Source organism: Gopherus flavomarginatus, chromosome 7 (assembly GCF_025201925.1).
Source record: "Gopherus flavomarginatus isolate rGopFla2 chromosome 7, rGopFla2.mat.asm, whole genome shotgun sequence".
In the NCBI taxonomy this organism is placed as follows: Eukaryota; Metazoa; Chordata; order Testudines; family Testudinidae; genus Gopherus; species Gopherus flavomarginatus.
Window position 1 is genome coordinate 22,797,546 of NC_066623.1, and position 23,831 is coordinate 22,821,376.

General features: G+C 40.8%; 1 protein-coding gene across 3 annotated transcripts in view; it reads right to left on the reverse strand.

Annotated features, from left to right (window-relative positions):
• The window catches only part of FBXO38 (F-box protein 38), a 42,587-nt gene that overhangs the window by 3,874 nt on the left and 14,882 nt on the right, over positions 1-23,831 (reverse strand). For 2 of the 3 annotated variants that reach the window (XM_050962534.1, XM_050962536.1), the window contains 15 exons: positions 23,222-23,387; positions 21,357-21,494; positions 20,706-20,843; positions 19,677-19,770; positions 19,022-19,152; positions 18,510-18,680; positions 17,425-17,567; positions 16,092-16,314; positions 15,224-15,343; positions 13,790-13,969; positions 11,048-11,764; positions 6,267-6,367; positions 3,963-4,065; positions 2,711-2,877; positions 633-778 (listed from right to left, as the gene is read on the reverse strand). In XM_050962534.1, coding sequence (XP_050818491.1) covers positions 633-778; positions 2,711-2,877; positions 3,963-4,065; positions 6,267-6,367; positions 11,048-11,764; positions 13,790-13,969; positions 15,224-15,343; positions 16,092-16,314; positions 17,425-17,567; positions 18,510-18,680; positions 19,022-19,152; positions 19,677-19,770; positions 20,706-20,843; positions 21,357-21,494; positions 23,222-23,387 — 2,738 coding nt within the window. The remainder of the gene's footprint in view (positions 1-632; positions 779-2,710; positions 2,878-3,962; positions 4,066-6,266; positions 6,368-11,047; positions 11,765-13,789; positions 13,970-15,223; positions 15,344-16,091; positions 16,315-17,424; positions 17,568-18,509; positions 18,681-19,021; positions 19,153-19,676; positions 19,771-20,705; positions 20,844-21,356; positions 21,495-23,221; positions 23,388-23,831) is intronic. The other variant, XM_050962535.1, reaches the window with a different exon arrangement.

Genomic DNA, 23,831 nt, shown 5'->3' on the forward strand with positions numbered 1-23,831 from the left:
TATGTGACATGGGGTTAGGTAAAAGACTATGTCTATGTCTGCTACATGGAAAACAACTGTTTGTGATGCCTCCTGTTTGTAGGGGACTGTCCTTCAGAACTAGAGCTAAATAAATTCCCTCTCTAATTTTGCCAAGGAAATGTAAGAAGAAAGGAAACCTGGCCTGAAATGATGGACAGGTGCTGCTACATATAATTTCTTGTTGCTGGGGAAACCTTGCACATTATTTCTATTTCCCCCCAAAACTAAAGTTCTGTCTACTAGAGTCAGTCTGCGTGCATCTGTCTGTCTCTCTTTTTAAAAAAAATGAACTTAACAATGAGAGAGACAAGATTAGAAGATATTCCCCCGGCCTCCCTTTAAGAGAATGCTACAGCATTCTAAAGCAAAGATGCAAAACACTACAGTTTACAGTTGTGTTAGTGTAGCACTAGAGATGGATGCAGAATACTGTACTATTTTACATATGGAAAACAACCCAGTGGAGGAACCTTTAATATTATTTGAATTCTCCTCATCCCATCATTTACACATTAGCGATCCCATGCGTTAGGGTACCCCTTTATCTGGCCAATATAATATACTGAGTCTATATTAATCTATTGGCTCAGCACTGATAGATGGATACTCACTGGTTAATGTTTGCTATTGTGTCCATCCAGCTGCGAATGCGCACCTTGTTGCGGACGTTAGGAGGATTGCTGAACTCATGAATTATGCAAATGTGGTATGGGTAAGGACCACTAAATATCTTTTGCTCTAGAGTCAACGTGTCGACCTGTGGAAAAAGTCAGACAGGACTTACAACCAAGAGAAAGGAGAAGAGGTGATTTTAGAGTCAGCAGCATATATCTGACCAATACTCCCCACTTTAGGGGGAAGCAAAGTGTAAGGAGAAAAAAAATGAATGTTAGCAAAGAGTTAAAATATAGTGGGAAGATCCACTATACAATTTTCATAGCACAGCTTTGCCAATGCACCTTATGCCGCATTGCAGGATTTGTAGGGAATAAATCAGTAAAATGGTCTGATTTAGTAATTGCATGTTACTAGTTTAATTAACACAGTGATCAAAGATGCCTTCATTCCTACAGAAAGTGGCCCTGGTGTAAGTTTTTTTTGTTTTTTTATACACAGTGTTATCATGCACCCACTGCAACCAAGAACTGGATTGCAAACAGTGATCTAGTTCTTCAGAATATAGTCTTCTGTACCAACCAATATTCCACTATTCCAATACCACTGATAAGAGGAAACATTACTTCACATTCAGAGTGCTCCTGCTAAGCAAGCAGCATGATCACATCAACTAATCAAAGAACTAGTTCTGAGTTCTAGTCTTAGCTGTGCTATTTATTCACTTTGTGGCCTTGGGCAAGTCACATAACTTCTCAGTGTCTGGTTTTCCCACATGTAAACACAGGTTATACTATTATGTTAACTACCTTGTGTGGCCAATTGCCGGTACTGTTATGCTGGGTCTCGTGCCTTCTCTTCTTTGGGGAAGGTTCAGGGTGCTATTGCTTGCCTCTGAATCATTATTTTAATTACCCCACTATTGTCCTTGAGGAAGGGAGTGGAGAGGGAGGGACCTTGGCCCGCCCTCTTCTCCAGGTCCCAACCCAGGGGCCCTGAGGTTTGTGGTGAACCACTTGAACTAGCGGTTCCTTCCCCTGGGCTGCTTCCCTCTCCTGCCCTTCAGCTTGTGAAGGGGCTTCTTGCCCTCCTTCTACACAAGCCAGGTGCCCCTTACCTAGGGTTTTTGGATTTCTCAGCCCACCGCAGCACTCCTCCAAACTTTCCTTTTGGTCTCTCTTCAAAACTGTTCTCTGCTCCAACTCTTTCAAACTGCTCTCTGCTCCAGCCAAACCTTCCTGCTCCAACTCCCACACCGTCTGACTGAAGCAGGGGGTTTTTATCACATGACTGACTGCTGGTGCTCTAATTGGCTTCAGGTGCTCTAGTTAATCTATAGCAAACCTTCCTCCCCTTGCAGGGAATAAGGCTCCCTGCTAACACTCTCCTGCTGCATCACACTTGCAATATTGGCAGATTGATTAAAGTCTGCTTTGATGATGTAAAACAGTATATTAATGCTAAGTAGAGGTGTTGAACTTGAGAGGGCAGAATAGTCACCAAACTATTCCAGACACACAGGGCCTATGGCATACTTCCAGTCATAAAGGAAAATGACTATGCAACTACACCTCTACCCCGATATAACACTGTCCTCAGGAGCCAAAAAAATCTAGAAGTGAAACTGTGTTATATCGAACTTGCTTTGATTCGCTGGACTGCGCAGCCCCACCCCCCCGGAGCGCTGCTTTACCGCATTATATCCGAATTCGTGTTATATCGGGGTAGCGGTGTACATAAAGAGTAGTTGTTTTTGCAGTATATTATGTAACCTCTAGTTACTAGTACAGCATTAATTCAGCACCTTACTTAGTTGACGTATAGTCTTCTAATGCAATGAACTTAGCATTGGAGACAGTACTTGACAGTAATAAATTCACTAATTTATGATGCTCAAATCCTGCAATGAAAGCATTAAAAGGGAAAGAAGCTGATGGTGGTATGGTCTTAGGAGAATGATTTTCCTGTAATGCCCACACTTATTTATCTTGCAGTAAGTAGAAATAATAAAGCAAGCATAGGTGAAAGAATAAGAACACAGCTTCAAAGTTTGTCTTGGTTAAATTAAAACTACCTGCTGCATTGGACGAAGGTAAATGATCCGGTTTCTCTCTGGTGGCATCCTCAGTATCTGATCTAGTACCTGATCCATGTTTAATTTCTTGCACTGGGCATAGTCAAATCGATTGACAATCGGTGCATTCTCTACTTTTAAATGCTTTAGTACACGACATCTCGTAGCTACAAATTACAAATGAATAAAACTATAAAAGCAGCAGCAAACAAGATACTACATAAAAGGCCTTTGAATTTTCTTAAGGGGATCTCCAAAAGCAGACTGTTTGGTACATTAGGCAAATGAGTCATATATATGTAAAGGGCAGTTACTGAAGGGTGAGCACAGCTAATCAGCTGAGGGTGTGCTTATTTTAGAGCAATCTACCTCTAATCATGGCATCACATCGCCACCTGTAATATGGAGGAAAGCAAAGCACTATATACTGGGCTAATATAGTTCTCTTCCTTGCTGTCATGTCAGGATCATCAGTACTGAGCTGATTAGTTAAAATAAAATGTGCGCTTTGATTAGCCTTCTGAGATAAACCTAATCTCTGCAATTAAACACGTTCTTGTTTTATATGACTTCATGGAGACTGGTGAGAGAGTCATCAATTCAGACAAGACAACTCTATTACTGATTGTAGATGCTGAAGGAAACAGAACAATTGACCTGATGATTTAGGGAGAACTAATCAGAGAAGACTGGAATGCGGCACATAATATACTCCAAGTGCCATTAATCAATACAGATTTTTATAATTCATCAGCACTTCAAGAAGGAAACACTATTGTGTAAGATAAATAACTGCAGGGAGAACTATAAAGAACCAGGAAGAAGTGACAGGGAAAACAAAACACTCTAAAATTCATTTAGTTAAATTTCAGTTATCTGATTAACTCCAAGAAAAGTTTGTCTACTGGACAGGTCTCTCCTTATGATTGTTATTTAATACTGCTTGTTTGTTTGAAGTGTTAACCTTTATTAAATCTATTGCAGCTAGAGAAATAAGGAACTCAGAAACTGAGAAGCCATGACATGTTTCATTATGCTTCCTACAGCTACTCCGTGTTCTGAGTAAAACTGGCATGTAGCTTAGCTGCTGATGAATACAGAGTAAGCAAAAGGCTGGTGGATAGCTCCTAAGAGAATATTTTAAAATGTTTCCAGTATTTTCACTGTGGATGGAAAAGGTGGCAAGCTCTTGGGGAAAAACAGAATGGAAGACTAGGCTTGGCTATGAGTACCAATGACATTAATAACATACCATGGATGAACATCATTTTGGGGCAATCTTTCAGGATCAGGTCTGTTATTCCACAATTGGTCAACGTGATTCCAACAAGGTTTTTGGATTTCAAAGTCAGCACCTGGTGAAGATTTAAAAAATAATCCACAGGATAGGATTAATACAAAATTAATTGAAAGGATTAAGTCAGAATAGAAATAAAAAATTGTGCCAAAAATGGGAAAAGCAGCTCTGTTGTAAATATGCTAGGAGAAAATTCATTCTGGGACACTGTCCAGTGTGATAATGGCCTCTGCCCAGAACAGATTGGCAAGGGAAAAGCAGGACTTGTGTTGCTGATCAGCATGGTTACAAAATGAGTTAAAAATAAGAGATTTTTCAGACCCACAAAGCGTCAATACAATTCCTATAAGCAGCATTGACTTGATAGAAAATACCTCAAGTTCCCTACTACCCAAAATCTTATTGTATTATCTCTCACAAACAAACAATCTAAAAACGTATTTAGGCTTTAGAGCCATATTCTAAAAACTGGGCTGACTTGGGACTCTCAGTTGTGGAGCCTTATTCTTCTGTATAAATACAGAAAGATATGGTACAGAGAATCACAGTGTGACATTCCATATACACTACCTTTCATCAAGGAGCCTCTAAGAGGAAAACTTCAGATGGTGAGAAGAAAATTTAGTCTCTGAAGCTCATGCAATCCTGTACATCTGACATTAGTGTTATGGAACTAAAGAAAAAGCAAATGTAAACTCTGATATCTAAGGGATATGAGCAGAGTCACTTTTAACACTGCAGGGACTGGGAGAAGGGCACTAACAATATAAAATTAAGGGAAGACAATTTAAAAAAGAAATCTAGCAAATTTTGTAATGATCTTTATAGCAAGGAAGAATCTGTTTGGCAGACAGATGACATACAAAGTGCTGTCAAATGCACAGAGTGAGCATACTGAAAAAAAAAGAGAAAGTAGGTTTTTGGTTAACTTTTCAGCTGTAGTGACCTAATGTATTAATTGTAACTGCAGAATGAACAAAAAATGACTTTCAGCATAATAGTGTTGTTTTAAAACAGAGCCTATTTTGAGAGGAACAACTCTCATACTCAGAAGTAACTTCTGTGCCCTTTACAGAACCTCTAGTTATAAAAGAGAGGAAATAAGAAATCACACTGAGGCTATGTCTACACAACACACCAGAGTCAGAGGAGTGTCGTGTACATGTCTGTGTCCATACTGCGACGTGTAACTATACCTGTGTTGAGATTCGGGCAACAGGGAAAACTGTCAGCAGCTCCCTGCTGCTGGAACCTTTCACTGCAACAGAGAAAGGCTCTGGCGGGATGAGGGAATGGAGAAACCCTACTGCCAGAGCCTTTCCCTGCTAAGGGAATAGGATCCAGCAACAGGGAGCTACCTCAATCTTTCCCTGTGGCATGGAAGGGCTCCAGCAGCGGGGAGCTGCCCAACGTTTTCCCACTGCTGCCGCCTTTTTCTGCAGCAGGGAAAGACTCCAGCTGAGGGCAGGCAGTGGGACACTACACTGCTAAAAATACAGCATAGATGTGGAGGTGTGGCTTGGGCGAGTAGAGAGCCATGTCGGGTATGTACTTGTATATATACCTGAACCCTTCAGGCATGCCTTTACTTGCCTAAGTTGTGCCTCACCATCTACCCTACTATTTATGCCCAAGCTAAGGGGGCTGAGCATGTATACTACATGCTGCTGAAAGAAGTATGTAGTATAGATGTATCCTTAAGCTACATCTTCATGGCAGAGTATTAGCAAGTTTATCGACACTCAATTTATTCCTCAGGTTAGTCTAGGTTGAGTAACAGCATCACATTACAAAATAACACTTGAGCTACTGTGTCCACCCTGGCACTGCACCCACACATGGGCAGCACTATCCCATGGTTCTTAGCGCTGTAGTAAGCTGAACTGCTCTAAGAATGCTTTCCCAGTGAATAGTGGGAGAGCTTGTCTGTCCTTTCTGGGCATATCGGAGAAATTGTGGGAAGACACTGGAGGGATAGAAGCACTCTATCCTGAGTCCACACTACAAAGCAATTGTGTGGGCAGCTGATGAGTTGTGTTAACTTGAGCTTTAGCATTTACTCCCTCTCAGGCCAGCCAACTTGAGTTACAAACACCACTGCACTTGAGTTAAGGATGAGTGTGTGTTGATGGCACTTGAGCTAGGGACCAAACTCAGTTTATAATCTGAGCTCTGCAGTGAAAACAAGCCTGTAGTGAGTCATATGTTCATAAAGCCTCTTGGCTGGGAACCTGTGGCAGATGGTGAAAGAGGCCTCACCTGAACATGGTCATCCTCAATAACAGGATCACTAGTGCTTGTTGACTTGTCAGCGGTCCTTTTCCGCTTCATTGTTTGTCGAGGCTTCGGCTTGGCCACTTCTGGAAAAAAACCAAAAGGGAAAATTAAAGTGAAGTCTTTCCTCTGTACTTAGCTACAGCCAGGAGAAAAGCAAAAGCATTTCCTAATTGGACCTCCAATAGCCTCATATGCTCTAGCCCCACTAGTGTAGTCATTGGACCACTCTAGTCTAGCAACTGGGGTCATAACCCATCAACTGCAACACCACCACTTTCAGATGTAATGTCCAAGTCTGTTCAAATGAAAAAAGTAAATATAATTCCCCATTTCAAGGCAAGGATGCTGAAATCACTTGTCCAATGTCTTACAGGGAGCCAGGTTTAGAACCCTACATCCTAGTCCTCTGCTGTAACAACTAGACAATGCGCCACTCCCCACAGAGAACTGGAAATTTTTGGAAAAATAAAAAGAACCGTGATAGGCTTTTCAATAATTAACTGTACAAATCAACAAACTATTTGAAAGCTTGCTTCCACCTCATTTTCCTGGCCACATCTCTGATGCTGCAGATGACACTAACACATAAAGCAGAGTTTGGAGCCCAGCAGCTTCCTACACTGGTTTAGTAGTGACAACTATTTCAGAGGAAACACTGACCTCACACTTTGGCAGGTTTCTCTCTGCAATTTAAAATTCAAGGTTTTGCAGGGACACAGTAATAACAAATGACCCTACCATCACTTGGCACTTCTATAGCACCTTCCATCCCAGAACTGAATACCTTATAAAGATTAATTGTTTTTCAACACTCCTGTGAGAGAGTTAAATAAAATAGATTAATATTTCACTAAGGATGAAATACCCTTTGATACTTTGAAATGGAGAGGAAGTTTAAAAGGGATGCTATCAAGCCAAAGAGGCCAAATGTTTGAGTTTTTGTTCCCACATACTCTCAAGTTTAGTGTTTTCCCAGGCCTGCACATCTCCAGGAAAGTGACATTTACAAGAATCCTCTCAAAAGGGATATTGCAGAATTAGAAAGACTTGGAGAAAGATGACTAGACAAGCAGGATTGTTTACTTGAAAAAGGAGACCAAGACGACGGAACATGATAAAAGTATATAACATAATAAACGGTCTAGAGAAGGTAGATCAGAAGCTTCTGTCTCAAAACACAAGAACGGGACACTAATTAATGGGTAGCAAATTCAAAACCGATAAAAGCATTTTTCACAACACACACAATAAAACTGTGCTATTTGTTGCAACCAAGAACTTGGCAAGATTCGAAAAAGGATTGCACATTTATATGGATGACAAGAATATTGTAAAGGTTATAATTGCTAAAGCTAACAAATTTCAAAATGGAGCTTATACCTTATGCTTCAGGGGCCTGGTCTACATGGGGCGGGGGGAGAAACGGATCTAAGATACGCAACTTCAGCTACAAGAATAGCATAGCTGAAGTTGATGTATCTTAGATCGAATTAAAATTACTTACTTCGCGTCCTCGCGGCACTGGATTGACAGCCACGGCTTCCCCGTCGACTTTGCTTCCGTCTCTTGCACTGCTGGAGTTCAGCAATCGACAGGAGAGCGACTGGGGATCGATTTATCACATCTACACTACACGTGATAAATCGATCGCTACCCGCCGATCCGGGTAGTGTAGACGTACCCAGGGTTTAAATCAATATCTAACTCACTATTAGATCAGGATGAGAACTAATATGGGGAGGAGGATGGGCAGATTATCCCACATCTGCCTATTCCATGGTTCTTGTACCTTTCTCTGCAGTGTCTCTGCTGGCCACTATTGAGACAGGACATCGGACTAAATGGACCCCAGGTCGGATCCATTCTGGCAAGTCCCATGTTTCTAAGTGTTCAGGAGAATGGGACGTGTAAATTTTACTTTACTGAATGCCTACAAGAGTACAGCCAATAAGAACTGAAGGTGGCAGAATGTGGACAAATAGTTAATATGACTCCTGAAATCAGAGGAGGGGGGGAAAACCTGGGCACCACTTTAATATTATAGGTCAAAATTAGTTAGATTTTCTTTAATCTAATAATATTCTAGTGCCTCCACTTACAAAAAACAATGAAGCTACTTTCAGGATACTATGAAGAGATGAATTTAACATTTACAGAGGCACTGATTTTTAGCTGACTAATCTTGAGAGTGTCCCCTAAAGTTGGATAACCTGCTAATGAGGATGGCCTGTAAGTTACCCTTGTGTGACAACGCTCTCTCTCTATTCACCGTGGCACAGTTACAAAGTTCTCACGGTGATACCAATGCAAGTCTGTGGACATGATGTTAAGACATTGAGACAATGTCAAGGAAAGTTATACTGCCGTTAAAAAACAAAAAAGAAAGTTGAACACAAAGGCCTGTTTGATAATGTTACAGCTGAGACAAACTCAAAGGCTAGGAGTTTGAGTTACAATTGCCACTCAAACTTTAACTGAGCCTGCAGCATTCAGGATCCTTTCTAGAGGTCCCGTAGTTGTGGGAGATGAAATATAACAATGAAAAAATGTATTCTACAATCGAAATAAGCAATTCATTGTACATATGAACCATCATCCAGTGTGATTTAATGACAGTACATATAGCATATGTGACCAGGAATATATTCACTTATTGTAATATAAGAAAAACATCCCAAATGTATGTTCAATTGTGCACAGTACAGCTCCAGGCAAAGATCTCTTCTTCAAAAGGCTTACCATGGATGTAATTCCAAAATACTGCCTTCAGCTATAAATTAAACCTAAGACAAGCTTCAAATAAAATGCTTATTAAATGACAAAACCAGTTTTGCTTGATGCTTTTTACTGTAATTAGAATATCATACAAGTCAATAGGTTTTTTCCCTTTTGCCAGCTTATCTGCGGTATTAGTAATTATTTTTATGATTATTTCACTCTTTACCATATTAAGCAATAGAAAAAGTTAAAACTTGGATGTCTGAGAAAATGTTAAACAATTACTCAAGACAAACAATTATAGAAGATTCACTTTCATAAATAAAAGTTTGTTACAAATGTCAAAAACCACAATGTCACTTCGTTCTGGAACTCACAGGCAAAACAATAAAGAGCCATGAATCTCAATGCGTTTATTCAAACCAATTACAGGAAAATCTCTTCAGTTTCGTAACAAACCATTTTCAAGTTTAGCACTGAGTGTAAATGAATATTACATTCCCGCATGGGGGAAGAGGAGGGAAGTAGACTATAATGGCTAGACAGATGGAGCCTCACTGTTGTATATGTCCAGGCATAAACAGCATGAATCTGGGCCTGGGCCACACCAGATTAGACTGGTACATCAAGACAGAGTCTGCCTCCAGCATTAGCCAACACCTAATGCTTCAGAGCAGGCAAATGCTGCACAAGAGCATAGATGTGCACACACTTGTGTGGCTGCTGGTGGTTGTCTTTCCTTTTTTTTTTTTTTTCTTTTTTTTTTTGGGGGGGGGAGGAAATAATTCCTGACTTCTGCAGGCAATCAGCTTATGCCATGAAATATAAAATGTGAAGATACTTAACATGCAGAAGAAACAGACCCTTTCCTTAATTGAGACAAAGACCTGTCTGGCACGCACACAATGCACTATATACTTTAATGATTTCATTCCATTACTATTAATAATGGAGCAAGTTAGGAAATAGAAAATTCAAGATGAATATGAGGATAATGTTTTGAATCTGAGATATATTAGGCTAAGGAGTAATCTCCTAAGGGAAGTGATTTAAGCTTCATCAGCCCTTGGGACATTGAACTTGACTGGACAAACACTTGAAAACGTACTGTAGAAATCAATTCTGCACTGGCAGAGATATGGATTTATAAATCTTTTCCATCTCCACTGTCTATGATTCTATAATTAACATCTTTGTTTTCTGTCCATTTTACTTGTTAGATGCTCCCAGATAGGAATTCTGGGTATGTGGAAAATATTTTTGAAAAGTGCCAGCCCAGACTGAGAAGTGGAATCAACAGCAGCTTGGACAGAGAAACCTTACTTAACGTACAGTGAAGAAATAGAAGATGCCAGCAAGTTCCCTCCCCCCATCCCAAATTTTAGTCTTTGTGCCATCTCTTTAGATGAGTTCTTTTAGCATTCTGGATATCATGCAAACAGTTTCATGAGAAATGCATTTTCAGTCTCTTATTCATGCCTCAGCAATTGGAAGTGGGATCCATTATGCAGGTGTGTGTTTGTATACTACTAAGGTTGGGTAATAATTACATTTTGCCTTACTGGCTGATAAATTATCACAATTATTTCATCAACTTTTTTCCTCTGGCAAAGAGTTGAGCGCCCCTGCTTCCTCTTTCACAGAAGAAATTCTTGAATGGGGGAGCAATTCTTATGTTTCAGTGAATAATAGCTTATAAAGACAGAAACACCAAGATGAGCTGTCAACAATTTTGTGTTTTTCAAAATAATAAATCAATCATTGTTCCAATCTTACCATATATGCATGACACACATGAAAACATATGAGAAAATATGGAGATCATGGTCACACTTGCAGAAATATGTGTGTGACCACAAGCAGCTATGAAACTTATAAATCAGTAATGTCAACTCTTTGGCTCTTCTGTCAATCAGCAAAACTTTTTATTTACAAGCATGCAGAATTATTGAGTTATTAAAATATGAGTGCTTCTTTTATTTGATAATTGCTGCTTTAGTATGAAACAGTAACTCTGAAGTAAAATATACAAGTGTAGGCCATACCTGATTCAGACAACAGAGGTACATGGGACAGTTTGCTTCTGGCTCTTGTTAGAGGCCGGCGGGGATAATCTTCATTATACTCCATTTCATAGTTCCTTGGCTGTGAGCCAGTGCTCTCCTCCTCACCAGCAATCCCATAGACACTCCCATTAGTCCTTTCGGTGTTTGCCTCTCCCGGAGACCCACAGTTTGGCAGCGTCCTAAGTGAAAAATCTGACCCAGTGCTATTTGGTCCATTCCTAGTGCAGGCACCACTAGTGGATGGGCACTCCCCATCAGAGCACCCACTTTGTGGCTCCTGCTGCCTAGAGCAGGAGCACCTGGAGCAAATGGCACCCTCCTCACTGTCTCTCTCATTGGAGCCTTCGCTCTTACAAGGGGAGCAAACACACTGCCTGGATTCATCTGCAATTGTTGGACTGGTGCCAGCAGAGTGGCTATTAGCTGTCCTTGCACAATCAGGGCTTGAAGAAGCTGCACTGCAAGAGTTGGAGGTCCCTGTCGATCCAGCAGCATTAACGCAACCTGGGTAAGAATCTTTGATTTTATTCCTTTCAGGCATGTCACTGGCTGCTTTCATATCTGCTTTAATCTGCTCACTGGTCACTTGACAGCCTTTCTCACAGCTGCTCTCCTCAGCATGGAATTGCTTCACCTGGCCCACTTGGTTGGCACTGCACCTCTTCCGCAATGGAGTCTTGCCTTTACCGCTCACTGCTGATACAGTAACAAAGCATGAAAGAACAACAAAGCAAGTGAATGCAAGGTTTCAATAAATGCATATGGACAACATGCAGAATAGTACGCGGTAGGACACCACCTAGAAGTGTAGACAGCCAGGAGTTCAGCAGCAAAGGCTCGTGGGAGTTCAGTGACAACCAATATTTTGAATTAGAACTTATTCTGAAGTGGTGGGAAGTAAACACTTATCCCATCGGCAGCTGAATCTCTCTAATATCCTGGAGCTGCTCATCTGAACTGATGTACCGGGCACATCAAGAGGTACACATTTGCTGGATGTATCCTAGGGCTTTCTGGAGGCAGCTCGCTGGTTAAAAAGCCCAACGTGCAAGAACATGATATGAGAATGTATTTGTAGCAATTCTTAGTTCTCTTGAAAATAAGGGATTAAATGACAATTTAGAACGGATAGTGCTTCAGACTTTCAAAGCACTGTGCAATCATTAATTTACACACCTACATGTGAGGTATGGTAGATAAGCTGTATTCCCATTTTACGAGGGATAGAGACAGAATCAACGTCAAAACCAGCATTAAAGCTCAGAAATATCTAGCTCCCAGCTCCCTGCTCAGTGTACTAGACCAGATAGCTCCCAAAGGCACTGGTATCACTGGGAAAGCTTCTGCAAACAGCTCTCCAAATGTATCTTAATTCTGACTTGTAGCTATCCCCTGCTATTTCAGCTCTGGGTCCCCAACCTCATTACTACACTGTAGCTTGCCTGGGACTTCCTTTGAGTTGAAACTACTAGTCCTGTCAGAAAGTACTAAATCACTAACAATTTTGAGATGCAGATATGCACCAACTACTAGTGTGAAGCCACCAAATTCAATCTCACTTCTGAACTAAGGCTGATGTGCGCTCAGATCTGCAGAAATGAAAGGCTAGTAGAGTACATTAAGCCAACACGCCACTCAGCTCTATCCAATATAGGATTATTATTATACTGTTCAGTTAGCTAAACCCTTTATAGGCTACAAGCCCCAGAAGAACTAGGCCATATGTACTTCATGTCAATTATCTGGCTTCCTGTATACAGAGTATAATTCAACGTTTACTTCCTCCTCTTGCGTAGACACGTGGACCAATGTCCTACTCAGAGTGAGCAGATGAAGACTTCAGAAATGTTATTCAAGTGATCTGTTTTTCTGGAGAGGCACCACAGACCCAGGATAAAGCACCTGGGTTTTAGTCCCATCTCTGCCACAAAGCCACCGTGTGACTTTTGTCAAATTACTTTACCTCTCTGTGCCTTAGTTTCCCTTTCTATCCATTGTCTGTCTTGCCTTTTAGACTATAAACTCTTCAGGAAAGGGATAGTCTCTTGCTATATTTTTCCACATTGTACAACTGGGCCTCAACCTTTACTGGAGCCTGTGGGTGTTACTGTAATACAAACAATGACTGTAACAATAATGAGCCTTGTTCCAAAGCAGAGGAGCCTGACAACTGAAAAAAGGGAGGATTCACTTCATTCCTAACCTATAACATTCCTTTAAAGAAAAGACCGGATCTGGACTACTTTCTCTAGGACATTCCCAGGAAGCCTACATCATCCATTAGATGGCAGTAGCATTTCCTACTCCTCCCCTAAGCATTTGCTTGATAACTTTTCAACCTGTGATTGTAGGCACTTTGATAAAGAGCTCATATTAGCAACACAGTTGCGAATCTGGACATACAGATGTCTACTGTAAGCCACTGACGCAATGAATGTACCTGCAAATATGTACGAGCAGTCCTGTGCCTGCAAAAATCTGCAGCTATGCTTCTGGCATTTATGGTGTGTGTCCCCATTTCACACATGTGAATGCAGCATTATGGGGATGTATCCTACTGCTCCATTCTAGGTTGTAATGAATCTGTATGACTAGTCATTACCTGAGGCATGGAAAAGAAGCAAAATGGGCTCTTTTAAGCTTCAGTCTCCAAACTGGGAGACTTTGCCTAGTGTAATCCAGCCCTTACTAATAAGCCAACCCATACAAAATCTTTCAGACCTGATGGCTCTCTGGTTTCCACTGGATCTCTGACTTTTTCTTCTCCATCAGAGTAACTCTGTGCAATGCTGTTAGTAATGCAGGCTCTTGAGGACCCCATGTTCTCTTCTTCATCCTCACTGTCCGAGTCATGGACAGTAATAGGTGCAGCTTTTACGATAGGCTGAAGGCCACTGGGTCCTGAAACAGGAATAGAATGCTAACAGTTCATTACGCAAGGCAAGCACTGATTGTAGAGTGTTATAATGCAATAGTTCCTGTCTGTTGAAGTTCTCCAACAGTTTGAGAATACCATAGAAAGCCCAGCTCTGCACTCTTTAATGTGGATCCTGCATAAAAACTCAAATGCTGCAAAAGTGATTTAAAGATGCAGCATTAAAACACACTTAAAACAATAAAAGATGTTCTAGTCTATCAGAAAAAGGGCTGACACAATAGGCCAGAATACTGGTTTTCTATGACATGCCTCACACTCAAAGTATCCCAGAAGCATTTCCACAACAGTGAGAAACTGATAATGCAGTAACTAAGGTGCTAATTTGAAAGGCATTTTGTGCTGATCCCTTAGAATCTGTGTTTCTGGGAGCGCAAATGTTAGCCAGGACATTGGGATTATTCTCAAATCCTTTTGAAAGAGCATCAAGGGATGCTAAACTTCCACCAGGCAACCCTCAAAGATGGGCAGAAAAGACCCCTAGTGGTGCAGCAGTCTTCCTCTCAGTGACATCCCAGAGTGTTTGCACTGAGTGCAAACCCATGCTCTCTGAGGGGCTCAACTCTCATGCTTCTGGCTGTTGGGGCAGAGTGCTGCTAGCTGTACCAAACTGGCACAATATATGGTACCTGTGAATAGTTCAAGAAATGAACATCAGCATGAAAGTAAATTTCCTGAGGCTTTTTGGAAAAACACTTCAGCGAACAGACACCCTGGTTTTGTTTTAAGCTGTTGGCATATCTACAGTGCAACGTGCTGTAATGCAAATGGCTGGCATCAGTAATTGAGACGGTCTGATGCAACTCATTAATGCAACTTAAATTAGTGCTTTAGCAAAGATGCTCTGGCTAAAACACACCCAAAGGGGAGGAGTCCATAAACTGCAGTGGGAGGAGGGAGACCATAAATGCAAGGGCTGGAACAAGGCAAAGCAAGTAAGAATATTCATGCCTTATGACGCTCTCATTACACTGCAGTATGAAAATTAAGCCTTAAAAGCATAATCCCTCACCAAATGAACTGCAGAAAAGTGGGGACTGTAGAGCAGACTATAAATCACAAGTTTCTTTGCAGCATCCCACCATACCAGAGCTATTAATTCAAATGTCTCACATGTCTAGCTGAAGAAAAGTCAAGTCAGAATAGAGTCAAACTGAACTAATGAATCTTGCAACTCGAAGGATCTTGAAGTAATGAGTACTTTCCAGGATCAGAATTACCTGCTTGCTCCTCATCAACATCCATAGGAATAACTGCTGGATTATGAGCAGAGGCCTCATTCTGACCATCTCCTGCAGCCACTCCACCATCCTGTGCCACTTCCTCCATATCATTCAGTGCTGAAAAGATCGAGATAATAAAAATCAACCGTCAAGAAAAAGAAGCCAAAGCACATAGCTCAATATATGTAGAAGGATTTTCAAGTGATAATCACACTGAAGTCACAGATAGGCACTGTAGTGGTGTGATATCACTAACAGTAGCTGCCTTATTTCCTCACTCAGTCATGCTGAAGCCTCTCAGAGATTACTGATTCTGTAACTTCTAGGGGATTCGGGCCCAATTCTATACTCTTGGATTTGCTGAAGGAAGTGGCTCCTTCAGGATTCTCTGTTCTTCATCCTGAAAAGGTTCCTTGCATTACCATGACGAGTCCATCTGCTTGAGGTCTTTATGCTGCTTTCCCCAGAACATTTTTATAATTTCTGGGCAAACTGGATGGTATGTTACAAAGTAACGTGATGCAATCCCAACCCTGACCAAGTGAGCTCAAATCACAAATTAATATTTCTCTGTGGAGCAGTACAGTATGTAATCTTTGAACTGCTGGGCTGGTATCTATATTATTGTTTATCTTTAAATAACTTCTTGTTATGATAGCATAGATCAACCATTAGATTTAATATGCAGATCAAGTTTGGTCTTATGGATAGATACTAAATAGAGGAGATTAACTCCATAGTTTGAAGGCTATACAGTTTAAGAGTGTCTTTCAATACACATTCATTTTTTGCCTACAGTCCTGTGCAAATGGCAATGCAAAATGTGACCATTTCTTTCAGAGGCTCACAAAAGATCAGTGGTTACCCTCAGCTGCAATCTGCTGCTCTTCCACCTGCCCATCTTGCCGCAGTTCGTTCTCCTCGTTCTGGTCATTCGGGTGTTGATGGTTGTTGTGATGGATGTTGGGGTTGTTGTTGTTCTGGTGGTTGTTGTTGTTATCATTATCATTGTTGGAGTTCTGATTACTGACTAGGGCAGATGAAACACCAATCCCTGTGCCAGCACTCAGGCCCACACGAGCACAGCCCTGAAATAAACAAAAACACAAAAAGATTCTAAATTACTGATCTCAAATCTCAACAACGTATCATAACATTGATACAAAACCATTGTATCAATACTGCCATATTTGTGGTTGGGCAGTATGTGTGTAGATATGGAGAAGAATCTGCTCACAAAACTTTCTGTACTTACATTGCACAGATTGCATATTTAGTTGCCAAATTTACACCTTTCCCTTTCCTCTTTTAAACTGGCATTAAAAATGTAAAGTTCAATAGCACACTCTTATGGTAAGAAGTTGTAATGCAAGGTCATAGTATCAGAGAAGCTAGAAATGAAAGAAAATCTAGTAGAAAAGTTTGAATTTCCTTTCCAGAGCAAGATGGGCCCTAGACAGAGGACAGATATTAAGATGATGCTATTGTTGATTTTCTGGTAAAAACCAAAAACACATAAAGGTTTCTGGAATAATCTTAGCATTAAGCAGTATTTAGTACGTTGCCACAGTTGTGAAAATTGTTATTAGAAGACATTTAACAGTTGGGGTGGGGGGGGAAGGGAATGAGGAAGAGACACAAAAATCAGATAATCTATATATGAAAGTATTCACATACACGAAGGAATAGTACCACATTTTTACCATGCTGCAAAATCATAAAAATACTTAGCACAATGTGTAATTCTCTCAATACAAAAATAAGTCTCATGCAAAAAAAAATAAAATAAAACCAAATCAAACCAACCCCAAAATAGCACTGAAAACCCTAATAGAAATTTGGACAGTACATCTAAACCTTCTTTTCTGAGGACAACAAAATATTCAATCATTAGTACTACATTCCACCACTACTGCTGTCTGCAAATGGATACAACTGTTCTTCATTGCATTTCACAGATTCATCGATCGTAAGGCCAGCAGGGAAAACTGTGATACTCTAGTTTGACCTCCATAATATAAGCCATAGAACTTCAGAGTATATCTTTTAGAGAAACATCTTTCATGGAAATCATATTCTTAAGTCATTCACTGAACTATTTAATTAATTATAACTATAAAAAGCATGTACCTTAACAGAACTCTGGTATGTTTCAGATGCCCTAGCAACAATTTCAAAAAACAAACCTCAAAACTTACCTTAGGAGGTTCCCGGAACATCTGGTCCAGAGAGATAAACTCCAAGCTTGGCAGTAATTCAATGAACTGACTAAAAGAATCTAGCTTTATTGCATGGCATCGCACCAGGGTGAGGTCAACTAGCCGGGTCCATCTTGAATGATCTGTGGAAGGAGAGAGATACATGCTTCTTGAAGGATTTGCACGCCTCTTTTATCTCCCGTTAGAATTTTTGCAGATTTGAGACTGTTAGCTTTTCATTACCACCGCTCTGACAGTTGAAATTTATCAGCATCATTGGGGTTCTAAATGTCTGCATCTCCATATTTGTTTATCATGGGACAGAATAGTTAGCAGAATTATGGAAAACCTTTCATCATTATTAGGGCGCTCTCTCTGTTTGGGGTTTTCTTTGCCCTACCTGTTTTTTAAAATGTCGCCGACTGGGGAAAGGGATAATTCAGGTGTCTGCTAACTGTGTTACTTTCATCTTTCTGTAACCAGTCTGAATACAGCCAACATCTATAATGACAGTTCACGACCTATATGAAAAGCATTTGTAGTCTCAGTCTAGCTCATAATAGACAAGCATCTGCATCACAGGAATCACTATCATAATTAGCACTGATTTGCACTCTCGTCAACTCTCAGGAAAGGGGACCAGAGTAGAATCGGCAATAGACATGAAAATACACTCATCGACAGTAGTAGTCCTGGAAAGTCAGAGTTCAAGCACAATGAAGCATCGTGAACACTTTTGAATTGGACTATCAGTATTAAATGGGTATGTTATTTTATATGATGCACTATTCAACTATATTTCTCACTTACTGATTTGCAAACATCAATAATTCCTAACTATTATCCCAATCTACAGTGCAAATTAACAATATTCTGCTTGTGCGTATATATTATATACACACACAGAAGGCATGGCATTCAACTACCAAATCTTTAAAAAAATATCTGACCATTTCTTGGTCTCAAATGTTTCCTTAAATTGCAGGATTATGATGTTCATTTACTGAAAGGAGTTTAACTACAAATCTTCCTCCTGATGTGAGGCATTCACACTGTATCTCCAGCATTCCAAAAGCATTCAATACCTGTGATCCAATTGTTTGGGTTGTGCAGATGTGGGCAGTTGTATACGACCAGATACTTGATGCAAGAGAATACTTCATTTACAGCCTTCATTCCAATGTCTGTGATGATTCCTGGATTTTCAACCACATCAGCCAAGCCATACTTTACCAAGTCCCCATTAGTCATTTTGCCTATAGAAAGACAATAGAAGATTTCAGCAATCTGCCGCTTCAGAAGTTGCAGCCTTTTAGATAAGTCTTTTCTGAATTCCATACTGTAATCCCATTTGACACAAAGACCAGAATATTACTTTCATTAGACAAAGCAAAATCTCTGTCCCAGTTACAATGGAAGTTTCAGGGGGCACAGAAAAAACATATTTGACTATACGACACAAGATACAAGAGCAATAATTATTTATATTCTTTTAAAAGCAAGTCTTAGAAAAATACACCAAAACCATCAATTTGCACTTTCCTAACCCTAACCCTCAGCAGGTAATTTAACAATTTTTTTAAAAAAATGTTCATACATTGTAGCAAAAACTCATCAACATATCCCAGATGAAGGGTTTCAAACTGTGGGAACTCCAGTTCTGCCATCTTCAGTGCAGAAAAGACACCATCTTTGGTCAGGGAAGGTTGAATTCGCACTTCATGCAACCTAAAAGCAATCAGTTCACATTCAAGGTGAGATGCAACAACGCACTGTTTAGTACAGAAAACATCAGAGTGAATGTCTCTGTTTCATTCTAGGCAGTAAAATGAAAACATTTATTTGACAATGGTGAAATCCAGTGGATACGTGCATCCTTCAGTGACAGTATTTTGCAGTTATACAGCGAGGAACTTCAAGCAATTTATAAACACTAATTAAGCCTCATACACACCTGTGAGGAAAATACTAATATACTCATTTTACAGATGACAAAGTGCAGTGACTTGGCTCAGGCCACAGAACAAGTCAGTGACAGACCTAATAATAGAACCCAGGCATGGTAATTCCCAGTCCTTTCCTCTAGCCATCTGATATTCTTGTTATAGATTGTAAAAGTTCACATGGGTTTTCTCAAACATTTAAAACTTCTTGTTCTTCAAACACTGGGAATTTATTAAGTTACCTAAACAATTGTGATTTGAAGAGAGCGAAACCAGAAAGGAAAGACAACGGCTGGGGAAGGCAAGTACCTTCGTGCAGCAGTTATAATGAGGTAGCCAAGATCCACTTCAAGAGCATTCTTGCAAGCTCCCAAAACTATAGTGTGCAAATTCCTAAAACCACCTGATAAGGGGAAAGAAAAGCAAAATTTCACTTTAGTCAATGGGTTGTGGCATTAAAACATTAGCCACTTTCCTGGTGTTATTTTACCAATGCACTATTGCAATTAACAACAAGAATACATGCCATTTTTAAGCAAATTAATATAAGCTTCCTTATGTTGACACCTACTGGTAGGAGGTAGCCCTGACTACCATAACAGAAGTTTCTCAAGAAGCTATTTTTAAAAAAATTAAAAATGACCTTCCTCCAAATTATTTCTGCTAGTTCTACCCTCTAGAACAGGGGTTGGCAACCTGAGCCTGAGAAGGAGCCAGAATTTACCAATGTACATTGCCAAAGAGCCACAGTAATACAGCCTCCCATCAGCTCCCCGATCCCGGGCTCCCAGTACCTCCCACCCACTGGCAGCGCCACACGCCTCCCCTTTCCTGCACCTCCTGATCAGTTGTTTTGTGGTGTGCAGGAGGCTTTGGAAAGGAGGGTGGGGGAGTGAGGGCATGGCAGGCTCAGGGGAGGGGACAGGAAAGGGTGGAGTCAGTGTCTATACAAGGAGTTGCATATTAACTTCTCCAGAGCCACGGGTTGCCCACCCCTGCTCTAGAAAGTGAAATGACAGTAAAGATTGACATTTAGTTGCCATGTCAAAAGGTAGCAATTGTCTGATAGTTTCCATTGTTATAGAAATATATAACTTCAATTTAACTTAGCTTTTATTTGTTTTCAATATTAATATACAAAAATGTGTCACTAAAGCATATAGTTATACATATAAGATTAAAACAATACCCAAAATAAAACAGAAGTCCATTATTAACACCCTTTGAACACAGCTAAAAGCACACTAGTGAGAGAACAAACTGTAGAATAAGAGCGTTACCCATCAGGTGCCCTAGGTAATTTTGTTCTATTCTTCCAGGCAGTAGGAAGTTGTATACCTGATCTCCAGCTATCTTCTACAACATGCTGGATAAGTCCTCCAAGAAAAGGAACTCGAACCAGTTCTAAATGCTCCAGGTTTCGGGCAGAAGCCAAACCCGTCACTAAAGGGACATATTTCAAAGAATTTGTGGGTCCTGCAGAGAAAAAAAATCTTCTGATAGGGAACATATACACAGAAAGTTGCTTATTTAATTATATTGAATACATCATTCAAATAATGAAGCCATCAGATACACTGACCTGCACGTGTTCAGTTCACCAAGTCATCAGAACTTAGAACTAGAGGTGTTCTCCTATTAATGTAACAACTCAATACAGCACAGGATATTTTTTTCTCAGTATGAAACATAAAATAAAGCCTTTGATTGTTTCTGGAGTACTGCATGATGGGCAATCCCAAGGCCTTATCTGCATTAGAAAACTCAGTAAACTTACTACAGCAACTGCCAGCAATGGTGCAGCTGTACAGGTGTAAGTGCTATGGTAGACAGGGCTAAGGCATTTTTACCATCATGTTATGAAAACTGTTCTGAGCTAGTGTCCTTTGGTAGTCTAGCACTAATGCAGTTGCAATATCATTAATACAGGTACTAGTTTTTTCCTATATAGACGCATCCTTTCCCCAGAAGGATTCTCTTGTCTCTTACCTGCACAGTTCCTCATGACAAAAGTGCGTAAGCTGATACAAAGAAAATCTTTAAAGGGCTGTGGTTTGGTGAGTCTCACCCACTTCAAATAAAGATGCCTCAGCATTGGGATACAAGGAATTTCAGGGACATTTACCCCTAAAATACAGAACAAAAAAATCAAATCAGGTCCCACATTAAACAAACTTTCAGATGTCAACTGTAGAATGAATCTCTCAGGGCACATCTACACTACAAAATTAAGTCAATCTAAGTTAGGTCGGCATACAGCTGTCACACTAATTACATCGCTTGTGCATGTCTACAGTTTGCTCCTTGTGTTGGCTGTGCACGTCCTCACTAGGAGCGTTTGCACTGTTTGAACTGTCAGTGTGGGGCATTATAGAATAGCTTCTGAAAGCCAGGAACAGTCAATGTAAGTAATGCAGTGTCTACGCTGACATTGTGTCAACCTAATTACATCAATATTGATTCTATGCCTCTCATGGAGGTGGTGTTATTAAGTTGGTGCTGTGGGAGAATTACGTCAGCGGGAGCGAAATTTTAGTATAAACACTTACAGAGTTAGGTCAATAAAAGCTGCCTTGCTTTGACCTAACTCTGCAAAGTAGACCATGGCTCAGGGTAATTAGAGAAACCAGATGGGTGAGGTGATCTTTTATTGGACCAACTTCTGCTGCTGAGAGACAAGCTTACATAGAGCTCTTCTTCAGGTCTGAGAAACTTCCTCAGGCTGTGTCTGTCTACACAAGCAACTTATGTCGGTATAACTACATCACTCAGCGGTGCAGAATATCCACCTCCAGAGCGACACAGTTACACAGACCTAACTCCTGGTGTAACCAGCACTATGTTGACGGGAGGGCTTCTCTGGTCGATATAACTACTGCCTCTTGGGGAAGTGGATTACCTACACCAACAGGAGAAACCCTATCATTAGCATAAGTAGCATCTTCACTGAAGTGTTAAAGTGGCAATGCTACAGTCTTTTAAGACTTTTAAGTGTAGACACGCCCTCAGAGTGGTCACAGCTGAATTCAGGATGGAACAGATTGTTCAGCTTAAGTAGTTAACACATATTTCAAAGGACCATACAAGTGAAGTGGCCTGTTAATACCCTTCCAGTCATTAAGGGTGGGGGAGAAGCAAAAGGGTAGAGATTGTAAATGGGTTATAGATTGTTGTAATAAATCATTAATACAGTATCTCTAATCAGTCCATGATTTTTATTGTCTAACACCACATCTCTCAGGGTAAATGATTTTGACTTTGATGGGGGGCACTTACACCCATCTCTATAGACGGCGCCCCAAGAGCAAATGGAACAGTTCAAAAACTATGGGCTCTTGAACTGGGAATTCACCACCATAGGTGCCAACTTTCTCCAGTGCAGGTGGATACCCGCGTCTCCCCCCTGCCCCTTTCCCCACCTTAACTCTGCCCCCTCGCTGCCCCTATTGGATCCCTTCCCCAAATCCCTGCTCCAGGTCCACCTCTTCCCCCAGCACACCGCGTTCCCACTCCTCCCCCATCCCTCCCTGCCCCGCGAAACAGCTGTTACGCGGTGCAAGCGCTGGGAGGGAGGGGGGAGAAGCAGGACGTGGCCGCGCGCTCACAGAGGCGGCGGAGGTAAGCTGGAGCAGGGGGGCAGGGCGGGGAATTTTTTTCCGTGGGTGCTCCAGCCCTGGAGAACCCACAGGGTCGGCGCCTATGTTCACCACCATCTGTGAACACAGTCACACTGGAGTTTGTGCTCTGGACCTCTGCTGGCCTAGAGTCAAACACAGGTTCCAGATTATGCAGCATTTCAAATCTTTTAAAGTTCATTTGTATCTAAGGCAACTACTTCACCAATAAACTCTTACCTACTAAGTGCAACGTCTGAATTTTAGCTCCTATAGGAATCTTCAGTTTGTTTTCAGGCGGGATTGGAAAAGCACCATTACGATTACGGAACTTCCCTAAAATATGAACTTGTGGCATGTATGTCCAAATGGCTTCCACCAGCTCCAAATGAGAGGTCTCAACACCCTGGATAAAAGTACAACAATAAGCAAAGGCAAGGCTCCAATTACCATATTAAGCAACAATATTTCTGTTAACCAAGTAAACGTCTCGGTAATGCCCAGAGCTTGATGCAATGCACTAATTCACTTGAAATTTGCAGAGCCATTTGCCTTAAAAGCAGAAGTGGTCATAGGAAACTACTCAATCAGCTGCAGTGCTGCTGTAATTCATGGCCTGATCTTGAAAGATGCTCAGCATCTGTAACTCCCATTGAAGCAACTACAAAAAAACCGCACCGATTTGTAAACTAGCAGCACATTTTGTAAACGTTTACTTCAGCTGCCATCACTGCAAGACAAGGATTAAATGCACAACACTACTGCATCCTAGCAAGACAATAAAACATTGAGTTTTTTATCCCAACCATCTATTTCCTCTGCAGCCTTATCAAGGATAATAATATCAACT